A 19,520-nucleotide genomic window follows, 5' to 3' on the forward strand; every position below is an offset into this window, starting at 1 on the left:
GGAAAGACTGAATGACCACTTGTTGGGAATATGGAGAAGGAGAAACTTGATCAAAGATGGATTGCCCCAATACAGCCTTTAAGGTCTTCTCTAAGTTTAAGACTCTGTGGAATGGTCAAAGAGCTGTAGGCCAATTTTGCAAATAATAGCTAACATTTATGTAGCTCTTTAAGGTTTGCAAAGTCCTTTACAAATTGTATCTCATTTTATTCTCACAACAACCCTGGGAAAGGTGGGTGCTATTATCCACAATTTATAAATGAGGAAACTGAGGCAGATAAAGGTCAATTATTTGCCCAGGATCCCACTTTTTGTAAGTGAGGTGTCTGAGGCTGGACTTGAATTTAAATCTTTTACCCTAGGTTCGACCCTCTATTCGTTAGCTGTGTTTAACATACATTAAATTCTCGCCAAATGGTCCAGGCATACATTAATTATACCACTTCTTTGCAACTGCCACCTAACTAAGGAAATACCCAGAAGAAAAGACACTTCAATACTATTTTTTTTTCTCCTGGGTTTCCTTTTCTTTTTGATTGCAATAAAGATTTGGCAGGACTGCATAGTGTGTGCCCTCTCACTTTAATGTATTTTAATTCCTACATAATTAAATCTATTTACATTTAAAAGCATTTTTAGTTAAAAATGCATTTTATACATTTAAAAACATGATTAAAATGTATTTTAATTCCTAAATAAAGCTTAAATAGCCATTCTTGAAATCCTCTCATTTCCTTAGTCATAAAGAAATCTGCTCCCTTCTTGCTAAGAAAATGGAGTCAAGCTTGATACCAAAACCTGCTTTTTTTTGGGATAGTATCCCCACCTAGTGGCCATTTTTGGATATTGCAACAAAAGGCTTTACCAGCCCTGTAGGTGTGTGAGGAGTGCTCAAGGAAGACTTGGACTTCTGCGGTGAGGGACTGCCAAAGCCTTTTTCAGAGCTACTTTCCTTCCTTGGTACCCACCCTTCACCCAGCTCTCATTCATGGCTCCAAGGGAGTATGGCGCAGTGGCCATCCCCCAATAAACCTTCACAGATGGCCTAACCTAAGTGGAGGATCCCTGACAGGTCTCAAGCTTGTCACTGATTTGGGGGAGGAGGGGGTGTCTACCCTAAGCATCTTCCCCCAAGCAGAATGGCTATGAAGGTAGTGGAAGCAGACAGCTTGGTTCAGCATTGAAGAAGCCAAGTCCATCTACTGCATCTCAGGCTGTTGCCATTCCTACTGGCTTTTGTTTTGCTGTTGGACTTGGATCATTCTGGGAAAAAGAGTGAGACCGAAGAATTTGTGAAACTCTGCTTCACTTAAATCTAATTTATTCTCCAGTCCAAAGACCGGATCATCCAGGGATGTCATCTTGGTCCTCTTTGAGTAAAAAGGGCAACAACAAAAGCAATGGGCATAAATTCTATCACTTTGAAAAGTAATGAAATTCCAATGACTAGAAATAATACTTTATACTTATTCAAAACAAGTCTATATACAGAAGACTAGAGCTTCCCCAGCTTTGATCTAAAATTTTAAAATAGGTCACTTTATTGTTACTTTAATTTTTGTTGTTATCTAAAGTATTTACTGAGGGGAAGTCGAAGAGTGATTACATTAGGAGGGGGGAAATAAAGTCAAGATAAAGGAGATAAGGCCTTTTAGGGGATGATATTAGGGTTCCTCTCTATGAAAATAAGGAAGATTCAAAATTTGAATACTTTTTAGTACTTTGACCAAAAGCCACTAAGGGCTAAAAGGTAAATAAATATTAACAGATGAGATTAGGCTCATCAAGTAAAATCAATAGACATATTTTTGAAATACTTAATTTAAAAATAAGTTTATAGAGAAAAGCCTTGGCTTTTCTGTTTCTCAAGTCTTTTAAATTTTATAAGCAATTAAAATTATTCCTAACTGCATGTAGCTTGGGAAAAAGTGGCAAAAAATGGTCATTAGGATTTAGGTACTAAATGCTAAACTAAGTGTTATGCCCTGGGGACATAAAGGAAAGGAAACCATCCTGTTCCTTCAAGGACCTTACCTTCTGAAGGGAGGACAACATGGAAACTACTATGTACAGATAAATTCAAAGAGTAAATTGAGGATAATCTCAGGGAGAAGGTGTTAGAATTGACGAGTAATTGGCAAGTATTCTCACAGAAAGTGGATTTTAGCTAAGACTTGAAGAAAGGCAGGGAGGCCAAGAGGCAGAAACATGGAAGAACAAACAGTCCAGGCATAGTGGGACAGCAAGTGAAAATGGGATTTAGGAATGGGAAAATAGGAAAAAGTGAATTGGGAGTTGCAATTCTTGTGATGAAATAGAGACATTTCTAAAATAAGTCACCACAAAGTCTCTCCACTCATAGAATATGAGAGTAAAAAGAAATCAAGCTAGAGACCATCCTGTGTATTTCTCTCATTTGGGCTCAGAACCGAGTGATCTGCCATTTTATTAGTGGCAGAATTTGGTCTCCTGATTTATTATTCTTATATTTTCATTGGTATATATGTATATCAAACATAAAGGACGATTTGGTGAATATTTGAAGGCTTAATCACATAATCATTTATGGAATAACCAAATATGACAGTATGGTAGCCAAAGAAAGTTACTCAAGCATGAAGATGGGAGAAAAGAAGGGGGGTAAGAGATTGTCAGAGATATAAGCAAAATGTGAAGTGCATTAAAGAGGATCCACCTAGACCAGTGATGAGCAAACTATGGCCCTGTGGGCCAGATGTGGCCCCCTGAAATGCTCTATCTGGTTGCCCCACATTATTCCTAATCTGACGAATACAATGAGTAGGAAAGAGTTGCCTTAGAAACAGACTGACAGATGAGCATTTCCTTTCCTTTGGCCCCCTCTTTAAAAAGTTTGCCCATCACTGACCTAAATGAAAGGTGCACCAACAGTTGGATAAATATAAATTTATTAAGAGGTTTCATGTTTCAAATGGTGGAGCAATAACATTTATATCTTAAAATAAACCCAGTTGAAGGGGAGGGGTAAGTGACTCAGTGTATGAGCCAGGGCATCACACACTTCTCAGCTGTGTGTCCCTGGGCAAGTCACTTAACCCCCATTGCCTAGTCCTCAACTGCTTCTTCTGCCTTAGAAACAATACTTAGTATTAATTCCAAGACAGGTCAGAATGAAAACACACACACACACACACACACACACACACTATAAATAAACCCATTTATAACCTTTATTTTCATCCTTAGATAAGTTTATATACTTGGTTTTATATGCAGTAAGTAGGAAGGTGCCTACATGGCACGATTTAGAAGGTTAACACTCAGAAGCTTCTCACTTACTGGCCTGTCGTGTGTTTGCTCCTGCCAGTAAAGACTTCATTCTCAAGAATCTCTTAAGAATATGTAAACAGTGGTCAAAGGGGTAACATTCTGCCAGGGTTTCAGATTACACACCAACTTTGCTAGGCTGCTAAGGCAGCGTGGTACAGAAGAGGAAACTGGCTCTGGAGAACCCAGTTTAAAATTTCAACTCTGGTGTTTATGATGCAACCTTGGACAACTTGTTTAATCTTCCTGAGCCCCCTATTTTCTCTGTAAAATGAGAGAATTGTACTAGATAGCCTGAGTTCCCTTCCAGCGCTAGATCTTGGATTTTAATTTCCCTTTATTCTTTTCTTTTTAAAAACTGTTAAATTAAAATTACCACCCTCTTTCCTCCCCTCCTAACTCTAGAGAAGGGATCATTTAAGAACAACAAAAAATTTATGTTTTGTTTGTTTGTATTAGTTCTTTTTCTGGAGGTGGACATACACAAATTATTCTTCAGACAATATTTGTTGCTATATATAATGTTCTTTTGGTTCTTCTCATTTCACTCTTCATAATTTTATGTAGTGTTTCCATGACTTTTCAAAAAATATTAACCTACTCATCATTTCTTATGGTGTAGTAGTATTCCACCACAATTATATGCTACAATTTGTTTAGCAATTAATTCCCTAACTGATAATCATCCCTTCAATTTCTAGTTCTTTGCCAATACAAAGGGAACTGCTAGAAATATTTTAGAACAGATAAGTTCTTTTCCTTTACCCTGATCACCTTAAATAAACTTAATAGTGCTATTGCTGAGTCAGAAGGTAGTTTTCTAACTCTTTGGACATAATTCCAGACTGCTCTCCAAAAAGGCTGGATCAGTTCACAGTTCCACCGACATTGTATTAGTGTCCCCATTTTTCCAAATCTCCAACATTTGACATTTTGCTCTTTTATCATTTTAGTCAATATGATTGGTAAGACATCTTAGAACTGTTTCGTTTTGCATTTCCCTAATCAATAATGATCTGGAGCATTTTTTAAAAATATAGTTATATATAGCTTTAATTGCTTCATTCAAAAACTTCTGGTTTTTATCTTTTGACCATTTAGCAATTGGGGAAAGTCTGATATTCTTATAAATTTGATAAAGTTCTTTCTATATACTAGATATGACTTCTGAGAAACTATGCATAACACTTTCCCCTCAATTTTCTGCTTTCCTTTTAATCCTGCCCACATTAGTTTTATTTGTACAAAAACTTTGAACATTCAAGATTATTCATTTTACATCTCACAATGCTATCTTTTGTTCCTAAATTCTTCCCCATAACTATAAATTTGATAGGTAACATGTTGCCTGTACTAATTTATATCTCCCTTTATGCCTAAATCATGTATCCATTTTGTTTTTATCTTAGAAAATGGTATGAGATATTGATCTATATCTAATTCCTGCCAAACTGCTTTCCAGTTTCCCCAACAATTTTTACCAAACAGTGAATTCTTATCCTAAAAGCCTAGATCTTTATTTCTGTCAAACACAAAGTTACTATAATTTTTTACTACTGTTTTGGATGTCAGGATGGCTGAGTGGTTTAAGGCTCCCTTCATTTTCAGAGGACCAATGACATCATGGGGTCATGTCTTGCCTTGCCTATGAATTAGATTTAAGTGAGGCAGAGTTGCACAAATTCATAGGCCTCACTCTCTTCCAAGTTATCCAAGTCCAGTGGCAAGACAAGTCAGGAGATGGCGAGAGATACACTGTTTGACCTTAGCATTTTCCAAGTCTGACTAAGTTCTAAGCCAGTGATGGCAAAAGTATGGCACAGGTGCCAAAGATGGCACGAAGAGTGCTCTCAGCGGGCATCTGCACTGCCCTCCCCACCATTACCCCCAGAGTTTGTTACTAGACTGGCAGAGGGACTTGGGTGGAGATGCTCCCTCCCCCTCTCCACCATGCCTGATGACATTTTTTCAATTCACTAGCCCCACTGCCTAGCAGTCCAATGGGAATACACAGTGGGTAAGGTGGGCAGCTCACAGGTGGCAGAGCTGGAGGGGAGTGGAGAACTCAGGCCCTCCCCCTCTCTATACTTGCTGAGGATATTCCTCACTTCACCTGCCCCTCTACCTAGCAGCCCAATAGGGGCACTTTTTTCCTCCGTTGTGTGGGATAAAGGGCAGGGGTGGGAAGGGTTCTTGTAGCACTCAGTGGGGTGGGACATGGCACATGGTCTGGGGGGGTGGGATGGGGTGGGGCCTGGCACTCATTTTCTAAAAGGTTCACCATCACTGCTCTAAGCCCTCCATAGTTCCTGCTTCTAATACATTTATGGCCATTAGAACAAATTGTTCTCATCTGCCCATTCTGCTGGGGAAATCTCTACATACTCGAAGTAGACATCTCCCTAAATAAACTGATGGATTTGAGATCTATCAATTGCCCTCAACTTGGTTTATCTGGTCTGCAGAGATGGTTTTTCAGTGTGTAGTTTCTGCTTATGGGCTGTTACACTTTCTTTGAGCCACAGGTGAGAGTTGAGTGGCAGGTGGACACCAAATGAGGAAAACAATCCTGTAAAGTGTTCAGTAGTCCTTACACTGTTAGTACTAGTTGTTCTTGAAAACCCTGTATAGGAGGGAAGTAGAATTTGGACCAGATATATGGACCTGGGAGTCATTATATTGAGAGATAATGGTGAGTTCCTTCTGACCTCTATTTTTGGGAAAGGCCCAGATAGGTCATCTTCTTAGTCTAGCTTGCTTTGAATTCTCTGGACTTGACTACCATCCTCCCTTTTATATTTTGTCTTGTCAACATGAAATCTGGACACCTCAGTTTTGCCCCTGGCCTTTTAGGAAACCCCCTTTACTAGGCACACTTGTTTTGGTTTGAACTACAGACTTTAAAACTGTTTGGGAACCCTAGTGTGGATGGGATCTGTGGACATAGTAAAAATGTTGAGTGCCTTTATGTTTTAGAGGCTTCTCTTATGTTAAAGTTCTCTCAAAAAGCTCAGCTCTTAGTTTGACTCTTTCCCTTTGTAATTATTATAGTTGACCTTCCCAGATACCCCTGAGGCTGGCTGCATACCTCTTTGCAGCCTGCTTGCAGTCTATCTATGCAGGCTTGCCCTTACCAAGTTCACCAGAGGGTATAAAAGACCCTCAAGTTCTATCCCTCTTCTGAGCTGGCATCTCTTATGGTGTCTCCTCCCAGGTATATGTCCCCAAAGTGGAGGCCCAGTAAAGATTTTAGCACTGGGCTATGTGTGGTGGCCAAATATTGGACCTATCCCTATTCTTGATTAAAGACTTGGGTTTTCTATCAAATATTCTATTTTTGAAATATTCTATTCTATCAAAAAATTTCTGTGTTATATTTCTAAGTTAAAAGTCTTCCCCCATTAGAATATAAGCTCCTTGAGAGGAGGATTTTCTTTTTGTTTGTATCTGTAGACTTTGCACTTACCACAGTATTTAGCACACATATAGTTAAGTACTTAATAAATGGTTGTTGTTGAGTTTTCCCCTCATTAGATGATATCAAGTATGTGATAACACTATTCTAAAGATTTTCCTTTTTGTCTGTTCCTAGAGTTAAAACAAAAGATAAAGACTGAATTAGCTATAAATTGAGTTTACCTTTTTCCCAAGAGCTGAGTTTTAAGAATAATAAACAATAAACTTTCTTAAGTATCTTTCCAATCACCCTAGCCAGGATATGCTAATGACAGTCAAAAACTAAGTGCATCTCAATTATCTAAGCACATGTGACTCTTTTGACAGCAGTTAAATAGTGTAGCAGGGATGATGCCGCCTCCACCTTTTAAAAAACTATAAGCACCCCATTTTTTGTATTTTCTTGGGAAATCTCAGATCTTAGGGTCTGGGTTCATCTCTGGAATATACTCTCCCTAGGCACTATGTAGAGTTTCTTGACATTATTCTCCTTGTCCTGATTAAAGATTTATTATAATTACTCTGGTAGTTCTCTTTTTTTTCAGGTCGACAGGTTTTAGTGAAGATTCCTTTTATCCTGTGAGGTAGACTAGGGGACCAACTATTGCTATGACCTGGATTCCACCTTTCTGACAATACCTTTATTTGCTGTTCTGCCCACAAGATTTCCACCTCTTTCTACGTGTTGGTACTTAACCTCCAAATCTAGAAGGCAGTCTCTTCTAACCTCTATTTCTAAACTATCTCTGGTTTTCTACAAGATCCATCAGAATATGTGCTCCTAGAAGGCAGGGACCTGTTTTTGCCTTTTTTGTGTCTTCAGGTATTAGCATAATTCTTGGCTTTGTCTACTTGGGTTATATGCCATCTTCGTGAAAACTTTCCTGATTCACACTTCTTTGCCCTCCCTCCATTTTTTTTTTTTTCTGGCTTCCTTCTCTTCCCAAATCACCTTGCACCAAATCACTGTAGTAAATATTTACATATATACATCCTTCTTTAGACTTTAACTTCTTTAAAAGACCTGTTTATTTGTAGTATTTCATGCTGTGGTTGGCATATTTTAGGAATTTTATTAATGTTTGTTGACAAGTCAACTCTTGTAAGTCTTCAGCTGCCACAGGGAACCTTTAGGTTTGTTCTAGTTCTAAATCTATTATTGTCTTAAGAATTCCAATGTAGCAGCTAAATACTGCCTGTGTTCGGTTAATTTTGTATCTTAAATTATTCTCCACATATCACGCATTTATCATGTGGCACACAGTTGTTTGCATGTCGTCTCCCTTCCTTGGCCTGTGAGCTTCTTGAGAACAGGAACCATCCCCAAACATTTGGCGCACAAGATGCACTTAATCAATGTTTATTGCCTGGTCCCATTATTCCAGGTAGGGGAAAAGAACATTATTTTTCCGTTGGTGAAGCCTTGGGGTGAGAAGTAGGGGCGGGAATGCTCCCTTCTTTTCCTTAGAGCAGTGCCTGGTACTTATTTAATAAATGCTCCTTTCTGGGTTTCCTTCAGGGGATGGGGTGGGAAACTCACTTCCCTTCCCTAGCTAGTTTAATTATTTGCATAATGAGATAATTGCACTAAATAATCGATGATCCAGACCCCCAAGTCCTGACCTGCTCTCTACAACGATGCCCGACAACTTCCTGGGTCTGGGTGCCTCGAGACCCTCAAAATGCCTTTTCTGGAAAATGGGACAGCGTGCCACTGCAGGGTGAGGGAAGTTCCGGGAAACCGAGGTCTGGAAGAGGAGAGAGAGGAAAGGATCAAATACCCACTTTCCCAATTCCAGGTCAAACGGCGTTTCCCTATAGGTCCCTAGTTCCCGTGGCAGTGACCCCGCGAGATTCACTCTCGCCTACTCTACACAGATAGCTGGGAGAGAGAGGAAAACGGAAGCTGCCTGGAGCCAAACTTCGGGAGCAAAAGGAAAGGGAAAAGTTCAGACAACCAGACTAGACCTAGGTGACTCGGAGGCGTGGTTTAGACTGAAGCTTCCGGGAAGCTCTCTGGTAGAAACGCGTTGCATTCGTTCTGCGTCTGCGCAAGCACGTGTCCGCTGGTGGAGCTCTCACCCAATCGCGGGGTCGGAGGAATGGTTGGCAGCTTCCGGATCCGCCTCTAGTAAGCGGCTTTCCTCTGAGTTGCTACGTGTCCTTTGAGTCTGGAGCATCGCTTTTGCAGGTGAGGGGGTCTCGCGGGGCAGTGGGCTCCAAGGCCTGCGCGCGGCCGGTGCTTTGTGACGCGCGTTGGGTCATGGGGCCGACTCCACGAGCCTCTAGTTTCTCCGGTGACCGTGGTTCCCGGGCAGTGTGATAGAGACTGTCTGTCCCAGGCCCAACCTCCATCTCAGCCTCGGCCTCCGCCTCCGGGCTGGGGCCGGGAGCTGCCGCTACCACGCGCAAAGGGGAAGGGGAACTCCGCCTTACGAGCAGGCAGCGCTGGCAGAACGGCCTCATGTGGCGGCGAAGAGCCCGCTCTGCGCCGCCCTGCGGCCCCGAGGGCGAGGGCGGTCACCGGCGGGTCGCGTTGCTCTCTGGGTGGGGGCTCCGGGCTCAGGCCTGGATCTCTGCTCTCTCTGCCTCCTCTGTCGCGTCTTTGTTTATGGTGGGCCTGCCCTGTGGTCTTTCGTCTCCCGCCACGGTACAGCCTTGGCACGGGGTCGGGGTAGTGAACGGACTTCTCTGGAGTGGGCTGTTGTGGGGCTGGGAGGGAATAGTCATATAAAATGACTGAGGGTGGGGTGTGTCTAATTCACCTACTCCAAATGAATGGGGTACCTAGTGTCAGGACTCTTAGCTTCTTGCACACTAACCTCAGAAATGACTGGATAAGTCACAGCTCACTGATTCTCAGTTCCCAGGAATGAAGGCATTGCACTTGATAATCTCTATCCCAACTTCTCAGATAGGGAGTTCCCTGAAAATCAAGACTCCAGACTGAACCCTTGTCTGGGGAGTGATGTTTTTGTCTTGTAACACTTTTTTATGGGCAGTAGATGAACCAAGTTTTGTCATTTTTCTTAAGATATTGTCCATCAGACAAGTTTATTCTTTCTTCTTTGGTGTCCCTTAGGGCAGGGTTTCTCAAAGTTCAATTCATTTCAACAGACCTATTTATTTTTTATTTTGTTTTTAAAACCCTTACCTTCTGATTTAGAGTCAATACTGTATATTGGTTCAAAGCAATGATCCTTAAGTGAGTTGCTTAGGGTCACTCAGCTGCGAAGTGCCTGAGGTCAGATTTGAACCCCAAACCATCAGACTGGGGGCTCTCAATCCACTGAGCCACTTGGCTGCTCTACAACAAACATTAAAAAAAAAAAAAAAAAAACCAAAACATTTAACTAAGCCTACTTTTTCTGGACATTGCTTTAGGTTCTGGGCAGAGAAAGACAAAAACAAGTCTCTCAAATTTATATTTTACTGGGCAAAAATGGCACTTAAATTGATAAATTGATTATATGCACAAAATAGAAAAACCTGACTTTGTGTTTACTGTGCTTATATGTGTTTAAAAATGCAAAGCAATTTTGTAATTTGTAACTGTACATACATAGTATAGCTTACTAATATTTATACATACTACATGAATATATGTGTACACCCACTACATAAACATTCATGTATGTGTGTATATATGTATAGTAAATTACATAGTTATTGTGCTTTTATTATAATATATTGTTCTCATTCAGTCATATTCAATTTTCATGACCCTATTTGAGTTTTTCTTGGCAAAGATACTGGAGTGGGTTGCAATTTCCATTTCCAGCTCATTTTACAGATGAGAAAACTGATGCAAACAGGATTAAGTGATTTGCCCAATTAGGTTCAAATACCTAGTATGTGTCTTGAGTATACATATATAGTATATATACATTTAGTATATATGTTTGGGCAACTAGGTAGTACAATGGATAGAATGTTGGGCCTAAGGTGTCTTCTCTTGATTTCAAATCTGACCTCAGACACTTACTAGCTGTATGACCCTGGTCAAATCATTTAACCTCTGTTTGCCTTAGTTCTTTATGCATAAAATGAGCTGGAGAAGGAAATTGCAACAAACTCCTGTATCTTTCACAAGAACACCTCATATACATATAAAACATAAACTGATTTTGTGGAGGCTAGGCTTCATGCCTTGCATGAACTTTGACTAACAACTCCAAATTACATAAGCTCTCTTCACCCTACTCCTTAGGCTGGTAATTCTGAGCCTACAGGCTGAGAACCTGAATTCAAATTCAGATCCCTTGACTACTCAGTGCTTCTCTCATTTTACTGTGCTGATGTCACATACTTTGTAAACCATAAATAATAAGAATAAAATTGGAAAAATGCTTTACATATGTTAACTCAATTAATCTTCACAAAACTTTGTGAAACCGGTAATAACTCCATTTTGCAGATCAGTCAACAGAGATTGAATTGTGACAACTAATAAATAACGGAGGCAGAATTTGAACCCAGTTTCCTGAGTAGGAAGTCCTTGGGCTCTAGCCACTAAAGCACTGTTTATATATCAACTATTATTATTTTGTATAATTTCTCCTCCTCCCTGCAATAAGCCCCCTACTCTCTGAATTCTGTTAAAGTTCTAGGGATAAGAGAATAAGCAGCTGCTGTGCTTTACAAATATTTCATTTGATCCTCACAACAGTTTTAAGGTAGGTGCTGCTATCCCCATTTTACAGAGGGGAACTAAGGCAGACAGAGGCTAAGTGACTTGCTCATGATCACACAACAAAGTTAATAACTGCAGCTGGACATAGTATCTGTGTTTGGATTTGAACTGAGGTCTTCTTGACTCCAGGCCCAGTTCTTTACCCATTGTACCACTACCTAGCTACCTCAATAGATGATGTTGAGAATGGCAGTTACAAATATTGTCCTAAGTGAAGATCCTGTTCCAACTCTACTGTACCTCCAGTTCTGATCTGCCAAAGCACTGTTTTCAATTTAGTTTACTCCCTAACTGTGACCTCGTTGGTACTGTGATCTAACCAAATGAGCATTTGTTTGATATACAACTAAATTAGTCATTTATTGTGTGTTTGTTTAAACAGATAGTCATGGATCAGGTAATGCAATTTGTTGAACCTAGTCGGCAGTTTGTGAAGGATTCAATTCGGCTTGTCAAAAGATGCACCAAGCCTGATAGAAAAGGTAAAAGGTTTCCTGTCACTTGCTTAACTTTTACTTATTTACTCCTCCCTATATGTTGTAATATTGAAAATTGGTTTTGTCAATAGATATAAGAGTAAAAATGGTTTTAGCAAATATAAGAGTTAAAAAATGAGATTGTGGTTGCTATTTATAAAATAATTAACTCTTAAGTCAAAATAGCTGTTATTAGCTTTTAACAGTTTAGTTTAATATAAATATAGTAAGAGAGAGAAAGAGATGTAGGAACGAAGTAGAAAATATTGCCTAGCTAGATAGCCTATAATTACTGTCAGAAGAAGTACAGCTCACTACCCTGCAAGGGCTCCCTCAAGTCCCAGGCTCCACCTGGAGTCCTGGTAGTCTCTTTAGCCAAAAGCCCTGGTGGTATTCAGCATGGGTTCCACCAACACAAGCCTCTTCCTTCAGCTCTAGTCTCTCACTCAGCAAGCCTCTCCAGCTCAGCAATCTCCAACCCAGAACAAACCCATAAGAAAGGTCTCTCAAAAAGCCCAAGAATCAGTCCACAAGAAAGTTCTCTCCCAAAATACTAGGAATCCCCTCAGTCTTCTTTTGGATCTCCCCTTTTATACCCCCTTTACCATACTGCTTCCTGTCTTTCTTCATAGGAACCAATCACAGCCTTTTAATTTGCCTGGCACTACTGCTCATTAGCCTTTGGGGTTGAGAACTTTTTCTGTTAGTGATTTACTCATTGTTAAGTAGAGGTACTTTAAGTTCTTGATTAACTCAAAATAGAGAATTTTAATTCTCCACGTTGTTTACCCTTTTTCCCCTCTTTATGAATTTCCTTGGCTTTCTTTTCTCTAACATTTTAATTCCTTTTTAATCCTGTTTCTTCAATTTTGCTGGTTTCAATTACAATTGCCTATTTCTCCCACCCCTTTCAATCTGTATACCTTTCAGTTAAAAAAAAAAAAAGGAAAGGTCTCTTGTCTTTATTTTCTATTGTAAAGCCCCCAGCTTTTTCTTCTTTCTCATCAACTCTTTATTGTCTAGCTGTTTTAAAAATAAAAAGCAACTGCTTCCCATATTTCTTTTCCTAGAGTACCTTAAATTGATTGGCTTTTAGTCACAGGAAACAAATTGAATAGTGAATGCATCATGGAACTTATTCTATCAAAAAATACTTTCTATGAATCATGTAACCATGGAAAATTTATCTAAAAAAATCCTATCTTCCTAAAATAGAAAATTTCTTGTTTATATGAATATGGTCTGTCTGTCTAAATTATACTGGTTCAATCTTGTCTTTTGGCTCATTGTTGCCAATCTTTCAGCGTAATAGTATTTTCTTTCTAAAATTTTTTTTTCTTTCATTTCCCAATTTGTTGTTAATGTTAAGAATTATGTCATCTTGTGGATTTATAGTGCTTAATGCAAAAATTTATGTTAAGCATAATAGAATCATTTTTCTATTTCTGAAAGTTTCATATGTATTCCAGCAAAGCTAACTAATGCATTGAGTAAATGTCGTTATTTAATTATTATTAATCTTTTTTTAAATGCCACCTTCATTTCCTTCTACCACTCAGAACTTTTCCTTATAATAGCAGTACTCAAAAGTGGGGTCCAGGAATCATTTTACATGAGATCAAAACTATTTTCATTATAATACTAAGACATTTTAATTTCTAATATGGTTAAATATCAATATCTGTATCTCACATTAACAAAAGCTCTTTTGGAGGGAGACCTCAATAATTTTTAAGAATGTAGAGGAGTCCTGGGACCTAAGAATTTACTACCCTATAACAGAGTTTAAAAAAAAAAGGAAAAAATGAATTCAAGGAAGTCAACTATCACTTAAACAGAATAGAAAAGCATGACCAGTGGTTTTACATTCATAATCTTTTCTCTGCAAAGAAGGGAGGGAGGGTATATTCATGTCTCCTTTTTTGTTCTTTTCATTTGCATCATCATAGTCATAGTTTTCATTTTCTTGGTCTTTCTTTTTTACTTTAAATTAGTTTGTGTCTTCATGCATCTCCCAAGTTCTGCATATTCTTCATTATTTATGATGCAATAATAGTCCTTTACATTCACATACAATTTGTTTAAACCTATTTCCCTAGTCCATGGGCAACCGCATTGTTCCATTTATTTGCTTATTCAAAAAGTGCTGCTATTTTGTTATATCTGAGACCTTTCTATCTTTCTATCTCATTGGGATATGTATCAAATATTGAGATTTCTGGAATACAAGATATGGAGATTTTAGTCACTTTGCATAATTTCCAACTGTTTTCTAGAGTGGTTGGACAAATTCATAGCTCTATCTGTGTGGCATGTTATTAGTGTATTTTTTCTTCCATAATCCCAGTAATATTGACTGTTCCCCTTTTTTGTCATCTGGTAGCATCTTGGGTATGAGATGATACCTCAGAATTAACTATTTTTGAATATATCATATTTTTATTTAAACTTGTACATCTAATAACCATGAGTGACTATTTATTTGTCATGTTTGACCTTTTTTTTCATTATGCCGCTGAAAGCATAAAGAAAATAAAATGAGTTAATCTGTGTTCTTAATTACAGAATTCCAGAAGATCGCTATGGCAACTGCAATAGGGTTTGCTATAATGGGATTCATTGGTTTTTTTGTTAAGTTGATCCATATCCCTATCAATAACATCATTGTGTAAGTAACTTATCAAATGGACTTTTCTTAAATCTGTAATTATTCGAATTAACAAGGTATAACTAAAGACTTCTATTTTGTTCTTATGTATACTTAAAAACAAACACATCAGTTTATAATTCTCAAGATAATTTTATATTGTAAGTTATTTTTTAAGGCATATCTTAAAAATTTTATAAGCATTTGAACAGAATGTCAAAATGTTTTAAATCCTATTAGCCTTTATTTGCGATGTTAAATGATTGTAGTTATAAGTTTATTTTTTGGCTTATAATGAAAAAAGTAGCTCTGCTAATAGCTAAGGCAAAAATAATTTAGGAGTCTACCACAAAAATCGGTTCATGTGTGCTATTGATGACTCCATGAAGTTACAGATAGTGTGGCTTTATAATGCAATAGTTTGAACCCATCAGCTGTCACTATTGGAATTTATATGCAGTGGATTTCCCATTTTCCTCTTATAACTGCCATATTGATAATTTTCATTTTCTATAATAAATCTGCTAGATTCAGGATTCAAACTTAATACTTCTTATACTTTAAACAGACCAATGTACTACTATGTTGTAAATGTTGACAAATGAGTGGATGTAAATGCTATGTAGATTTCTAACGAGTTAAATTAGACAGATGAAAAGCAGATGTTAGAATGTTAGAAGGGATCTTTAGTATCCTTTGTCTAACCTACTTTCCAAGGTATTAGTTTTTTCTACTATCTTCCTGACAAGTGTCTATCAAGGTGCTGCTTGACTGCCTCTAAATATACCTACTTAAATACCTGAATAATCTAATGGGAAGGTTGTCTACCTTAAAAAAATAGTCTTATTCCATATTCATTTATGGTCACTTTTGTTAGAACTAAGGAGAGATCTGGAGTAATGGATAGCATACTGACTTAGTTCTAGGATAGGCCTGCTTCCAAGTCATTTTCCTCACCTCTAAAATGTATTTATCTCATAGGATTGTTAGGAACAAAAGAGATAATAGAAAGCTTTTCAGACTTTGTAGCTTATCTTGTATAAATGTTAGCACTTATATTACTAAAGGATTGGAAGACCTGAGTTCAAACTCTATATCTGACACTTGTCCTTTGAAAGGATACTTACTATAAAAGGGACCTTTGGGGGATTATCTAGTATAACCTTTCTATTTTAAACAAGAGAAAACTGAGGCTCAGAGCAGTGAAATAATTTATTCATGGACCTAGTAAATGTCAGAGTCCAGGACACAGTTATTAGATTGTGTTACCATGGGGTAAAACTTAATTTCTCTGAGCTTCAGATTTCTCATCTGTAAAATGGCGATAAAAACTTTTGTACTTTATATTTACCAAGATTGTTGTGGGAAAGTACTATGTAAACCTTAAAGTGTTATATAAATGTGAGTTATAATTATCAAAATCATCAGCTCCTTTGTAGCTCCTACTCATTGAAACTTAGTTCTCAAAAAAGTCTTCATCAAATATTTGAATCTCAGTCATCCATTTCTCATTACATCTGAATGTTCTTTGTTCTTTCAGTTGTTGGGTATGTAAAACTCTTTGCACACAATATAAACATTAGTTGTTATCATTGTCCTCCTCTTGTTGAGTTCCAGTTTGTCCATGTCCTTCTTAAGAATGGAACTTTATAATACTAACCATGCTGGTACTATAGTCTGACCATTACTATATATAGTATGACTTTCATTTTCTAGATAATGTGTTTCTATAAATATAGCCTAAGATTAAATTTAGCTTTTTAAGGCATTCATATTATTAGCTTATATTGCAATTGTAATTAATTAATTTGAACCTATAAATATTTTTTAACGAGAAGAGAACAGTTCTTCCCGTCCTAGCTTTTTCCATTTATATAACTTATTTACTTGAGCTTAAGTGTAGGACTTAATTTTTCCCTGGTAAATTTCATTTTATTAATTTCAAGCCTTGATTTTTCAATCTTGATCCTGTAATTCAGTTATTAGTTTCTCCTGAAAATTTTGTAGGTCTATTGTATCTTTATGGAAATCATTAGAAAACAATACTGAACAGGACACACATTCTTGTTACTCTCTATCCCTCCATCTTTTTTGGGGCAATGCCACTTACCACTGGAGACCTTTTCTGTATGTTGGAGGACATTTTCCATCAACTTATTAAGTATCCTTTTGCAGTTAGTCAGTTAGGGCCTTTTTTCTTTTTCTTTTTTTTTTTTTTTAAATCCTTACCCTTCTGTCTTAGAATCGAAATTAATCCAATTCCAAGGCAAAAAGGGTGATAAGGGCTAGTGTAAAGGTCAGAATTTAAGGAGTAAAAATTAAAGGGTTGAACTAAATTATTTAAGAGTATGGTCGCTAGGAATTAATTACTCAATTCCAAATTATTTTTATGATAATTTATTTACAAAAGGAGAGAGAAAGAGTGAAAATAGAGAAATGAGAAAAAGGGCAGAGTAAGAGGTCTAGCTTAACGAACTAGGCTATGTGCTCAAGCCCTGGCTTATTCCAGCAGGGCTCCAGTAACTCTAGCTGGAGGGCCTAAGGGTAAGTTAACAAGGGTTTTAACTATGAGGCCTCCTTCCAGAGGAGGAGCTCCTCCGGAGGCTGATGCCTCCAGGAAAGGCCAAGGAAGGGAGTCAGCCTTTTTCACTCACCCATGTGGTAGTTTTAAGGAGAAATAGAAAGCAGTCCAAGATCCTCAGCTGGTGCTCCTTTATGGTCCAGTTCAAGGCAAAAGACCCCCTCACAGGAAGTTCTGGCCACTTTAAAAAACCATTCCTTTCGTCAGTTCCTATGCCTTTCTCCCATTTTACATGTACCAATTACAGCTAAAGTTTTGCCTAGGACTGACCAGGGGGCAGTCAGTCAATTCTGATTTGTCACCCACTTTCACATATATGGGTCACAGAACTATCCCACTTAAGGTTATAAGTGAGGTGTATATGCTTCTAGTGATTAAATCTAAAGATAGACAGGGGAGAGTTAATCCCATCTTCATTCTAGGCAGTTGAAGTTAAGTGTCTGCGGTCAAATTTGAACCCAGAACTTCCCAGATCTATGCCTGACTCTATCCACTGAAGGGGTATTTTGTGTGTGTGTCTGTCTCTGTCTTTTTTGGTTTGGAGATGATGGAAAGACAACTTGTTTCTGACTTTCCAGCTAAATTGTGACTTTCCAATTAAATCAGTGATTCCCAAAGTGGGCGCTACCGCCCCCTGATGGATGCTGCAGTGATCCAGGGGGTGTGGTGATGGCCACAGGTGCATTTATCTTTCCTATTAATTGCTATTAAATTTTTAAAAAAATTAATTTCCAGGGGGCTAAGTAATATTTTTTCTGGAAAGGGGGCAGTAGGCTAAAAAAGTTTGGAAACCATTGAATTAAATTGTTACTTGCCTATATCCTTCAAAGATGGAACCTTCTTGTAATGTTAAGAAAGGTAATTAACCACACAATTTATTGAAACCCTTCTGAACAGTTTCTGCCTTCATGAATGATTCCAAGTTAAAATGCATACAAAACGGAATATTCTATGTTATGAAGCTTTCCTGTCCATTCTTCATGGGTAGATAATGCTGAATTTTAACTATACAAACAAGTTAACAGCACTTGAGATGGCAGCAGTAGAATAGTTTAACACTTCATTTTAGAGCTAGATGTAACATAAATCTGAATTAGGTGTTAGATTGCCAAAATGCATATAAAGTAAATGCCATCATTTACTCAAGATAATATATAAAGGTTTTCCTTCTATACAGGTTAATTATTTCAAGGCTTTGTGCTTAAAGTTTTAACAAATGTTTTTGTTATTAAGCTTCACAACTTAATTTTAACAATGGAACTAATCTGCTTCTTTTAAGCCAATCTTGATTATGCTAGCCTTGTTGCCAGAAGGCAGCTTTCTCAAACCTTATAAAAAAGAGGCAGATAGAAAATGGATATTATTTTTCTATGACTCACAATTTATTCACATATTTTTGACTTCCTAGAAATTTTATTTTATCAGCATTTCCAGACTGATCCATTTTCACATTTAAGACTAATCAGAGAAATATTAATGACACAATATAGACTTGTATTAGGAAAACTGAATATTATAAGAAGCTTTATTAATGCCAGACTGTACACTATGTCATTAACATTTCTCTGATTTACCAGTCTAGATCTCTAAGCTACTTTTTGGCTTTTGAAACTTATTCTTTAAGCTCTGTGGCGTTCGATAAATATTTAGGTGAATGAATAAGTGAATAACACTTTATATTGAGTTTCTTGCGTTAATGTGAATTTCTCTGTGGAATAATGACTTTACTTTCATTTATATATAAGAAAGTATACTACATATTTTTTAAATTTTATTTTGGTTTGCTAAAGTAAAATCTGATTTTTTGATCAAAACTTAAAATTTTTTGTCTTACAGTGGTGGCTGAATACTTCTGGAAGACACTTGCTGCTTCATGATTGATGGACAAGTTTGGGTTGGGAAATTGTTGGCTTTGTTCATTTAGTAAAAAAAATTGTCTTATGTGGTTTACCTCCGTGGTATTTTCAATGTCTGAATTAAAATAACTTTTACAAAAATTTAGTTTTCCCCCATAATTGAGTGTTCAGCCAACCCTCCTTATTGAATGAGAAATAATTGGTTACCATAATTTCTATACTTTTTCTTAGTGTAGAAGAGGATAGGCATCTTGATTTTCTGTCAGATTTTCCATTTCCGGTGTAAGGGAAAATTTAGAACAATGAAATATTGAACTTACTATGTATAGAAGACATGAGGAAGATAAAAGATAGTGGGGGCTTTCATAGAGTAGTGACAGTTCATTTGTAAATTTTTATTAAGAGAAGAAGTAAGCTAGTGAAAGGGTAGTGATAGCCAACTTTCAAAAAAGTTTGGGTGCTATAAGGAACAGCTCAAGTAACAAAGTGGAAAATGAAAATTGAG

At 37.5% G+C, this 19,520-nt stretch overlaps 1 protein-coding gene across 1 annotated transcript; it reads left to right on the forward strand.

Annotated features, from left to right (window-relative positions):
• Nucleotides 1-8,886: 8,886 nt before the first annotated feature.
• Nucleotides 8,887-19,156, forward strand: SEC61G (SEC61 translocon subunit gamma). Its single transcript, XM_044656894.1, has 4 exons — nt 8,887-8,953; nt 11,838-11,937; nt 14,497-14,599; nt 18,996-19,156. The coding sequence occupies exons 2-4, from the start codon at nt 11,844-11,846 to the stop codon at nt 19,003-19,005; spliced, it is 207 nt and encodes a 68-aa protein (XP_044512829.1). The 5' UTR covers nt 8,887-8,953; nt 11,838-11,843; the 3' UTR covers nt 19,006-19,156.
• The last annotated feature ends 364 nt before the right edge of the window (nt 19,157-19,520 follow it).

This window comes from Gracilinanus agilis, chromosome 1, assembly GCF_016433145.1.
Source record: "Gracilinanus agilis isolate LMUSP501 chromosome 1, AgileGrace, whole genome shotgun sequence".
Lineage (NCBI taxonomy): Eukaryota > Metazoa > Chordata > Mammalia > Didelphimorphia > Didelphidae > Gracilinanus > Gracilinanus agilis.

Excerpts from the sequence above, each read along its gene's own strand:
- SEC61G (XM_044656894.1), top strand. The coding sequence starts at position 11,844 with ATGGATCAGGTAATGCAATTTGTTGAACCTAGTCGGCAGTTTGTGAAG. Across the intron at positions 11,938-14,496 it reads CACCAAGCCTGATAGAAAAG|AATTCCAGAAGATCGCTATG; the intron begins GTAAAAGGTTTC and ends TCTTAATTACAG.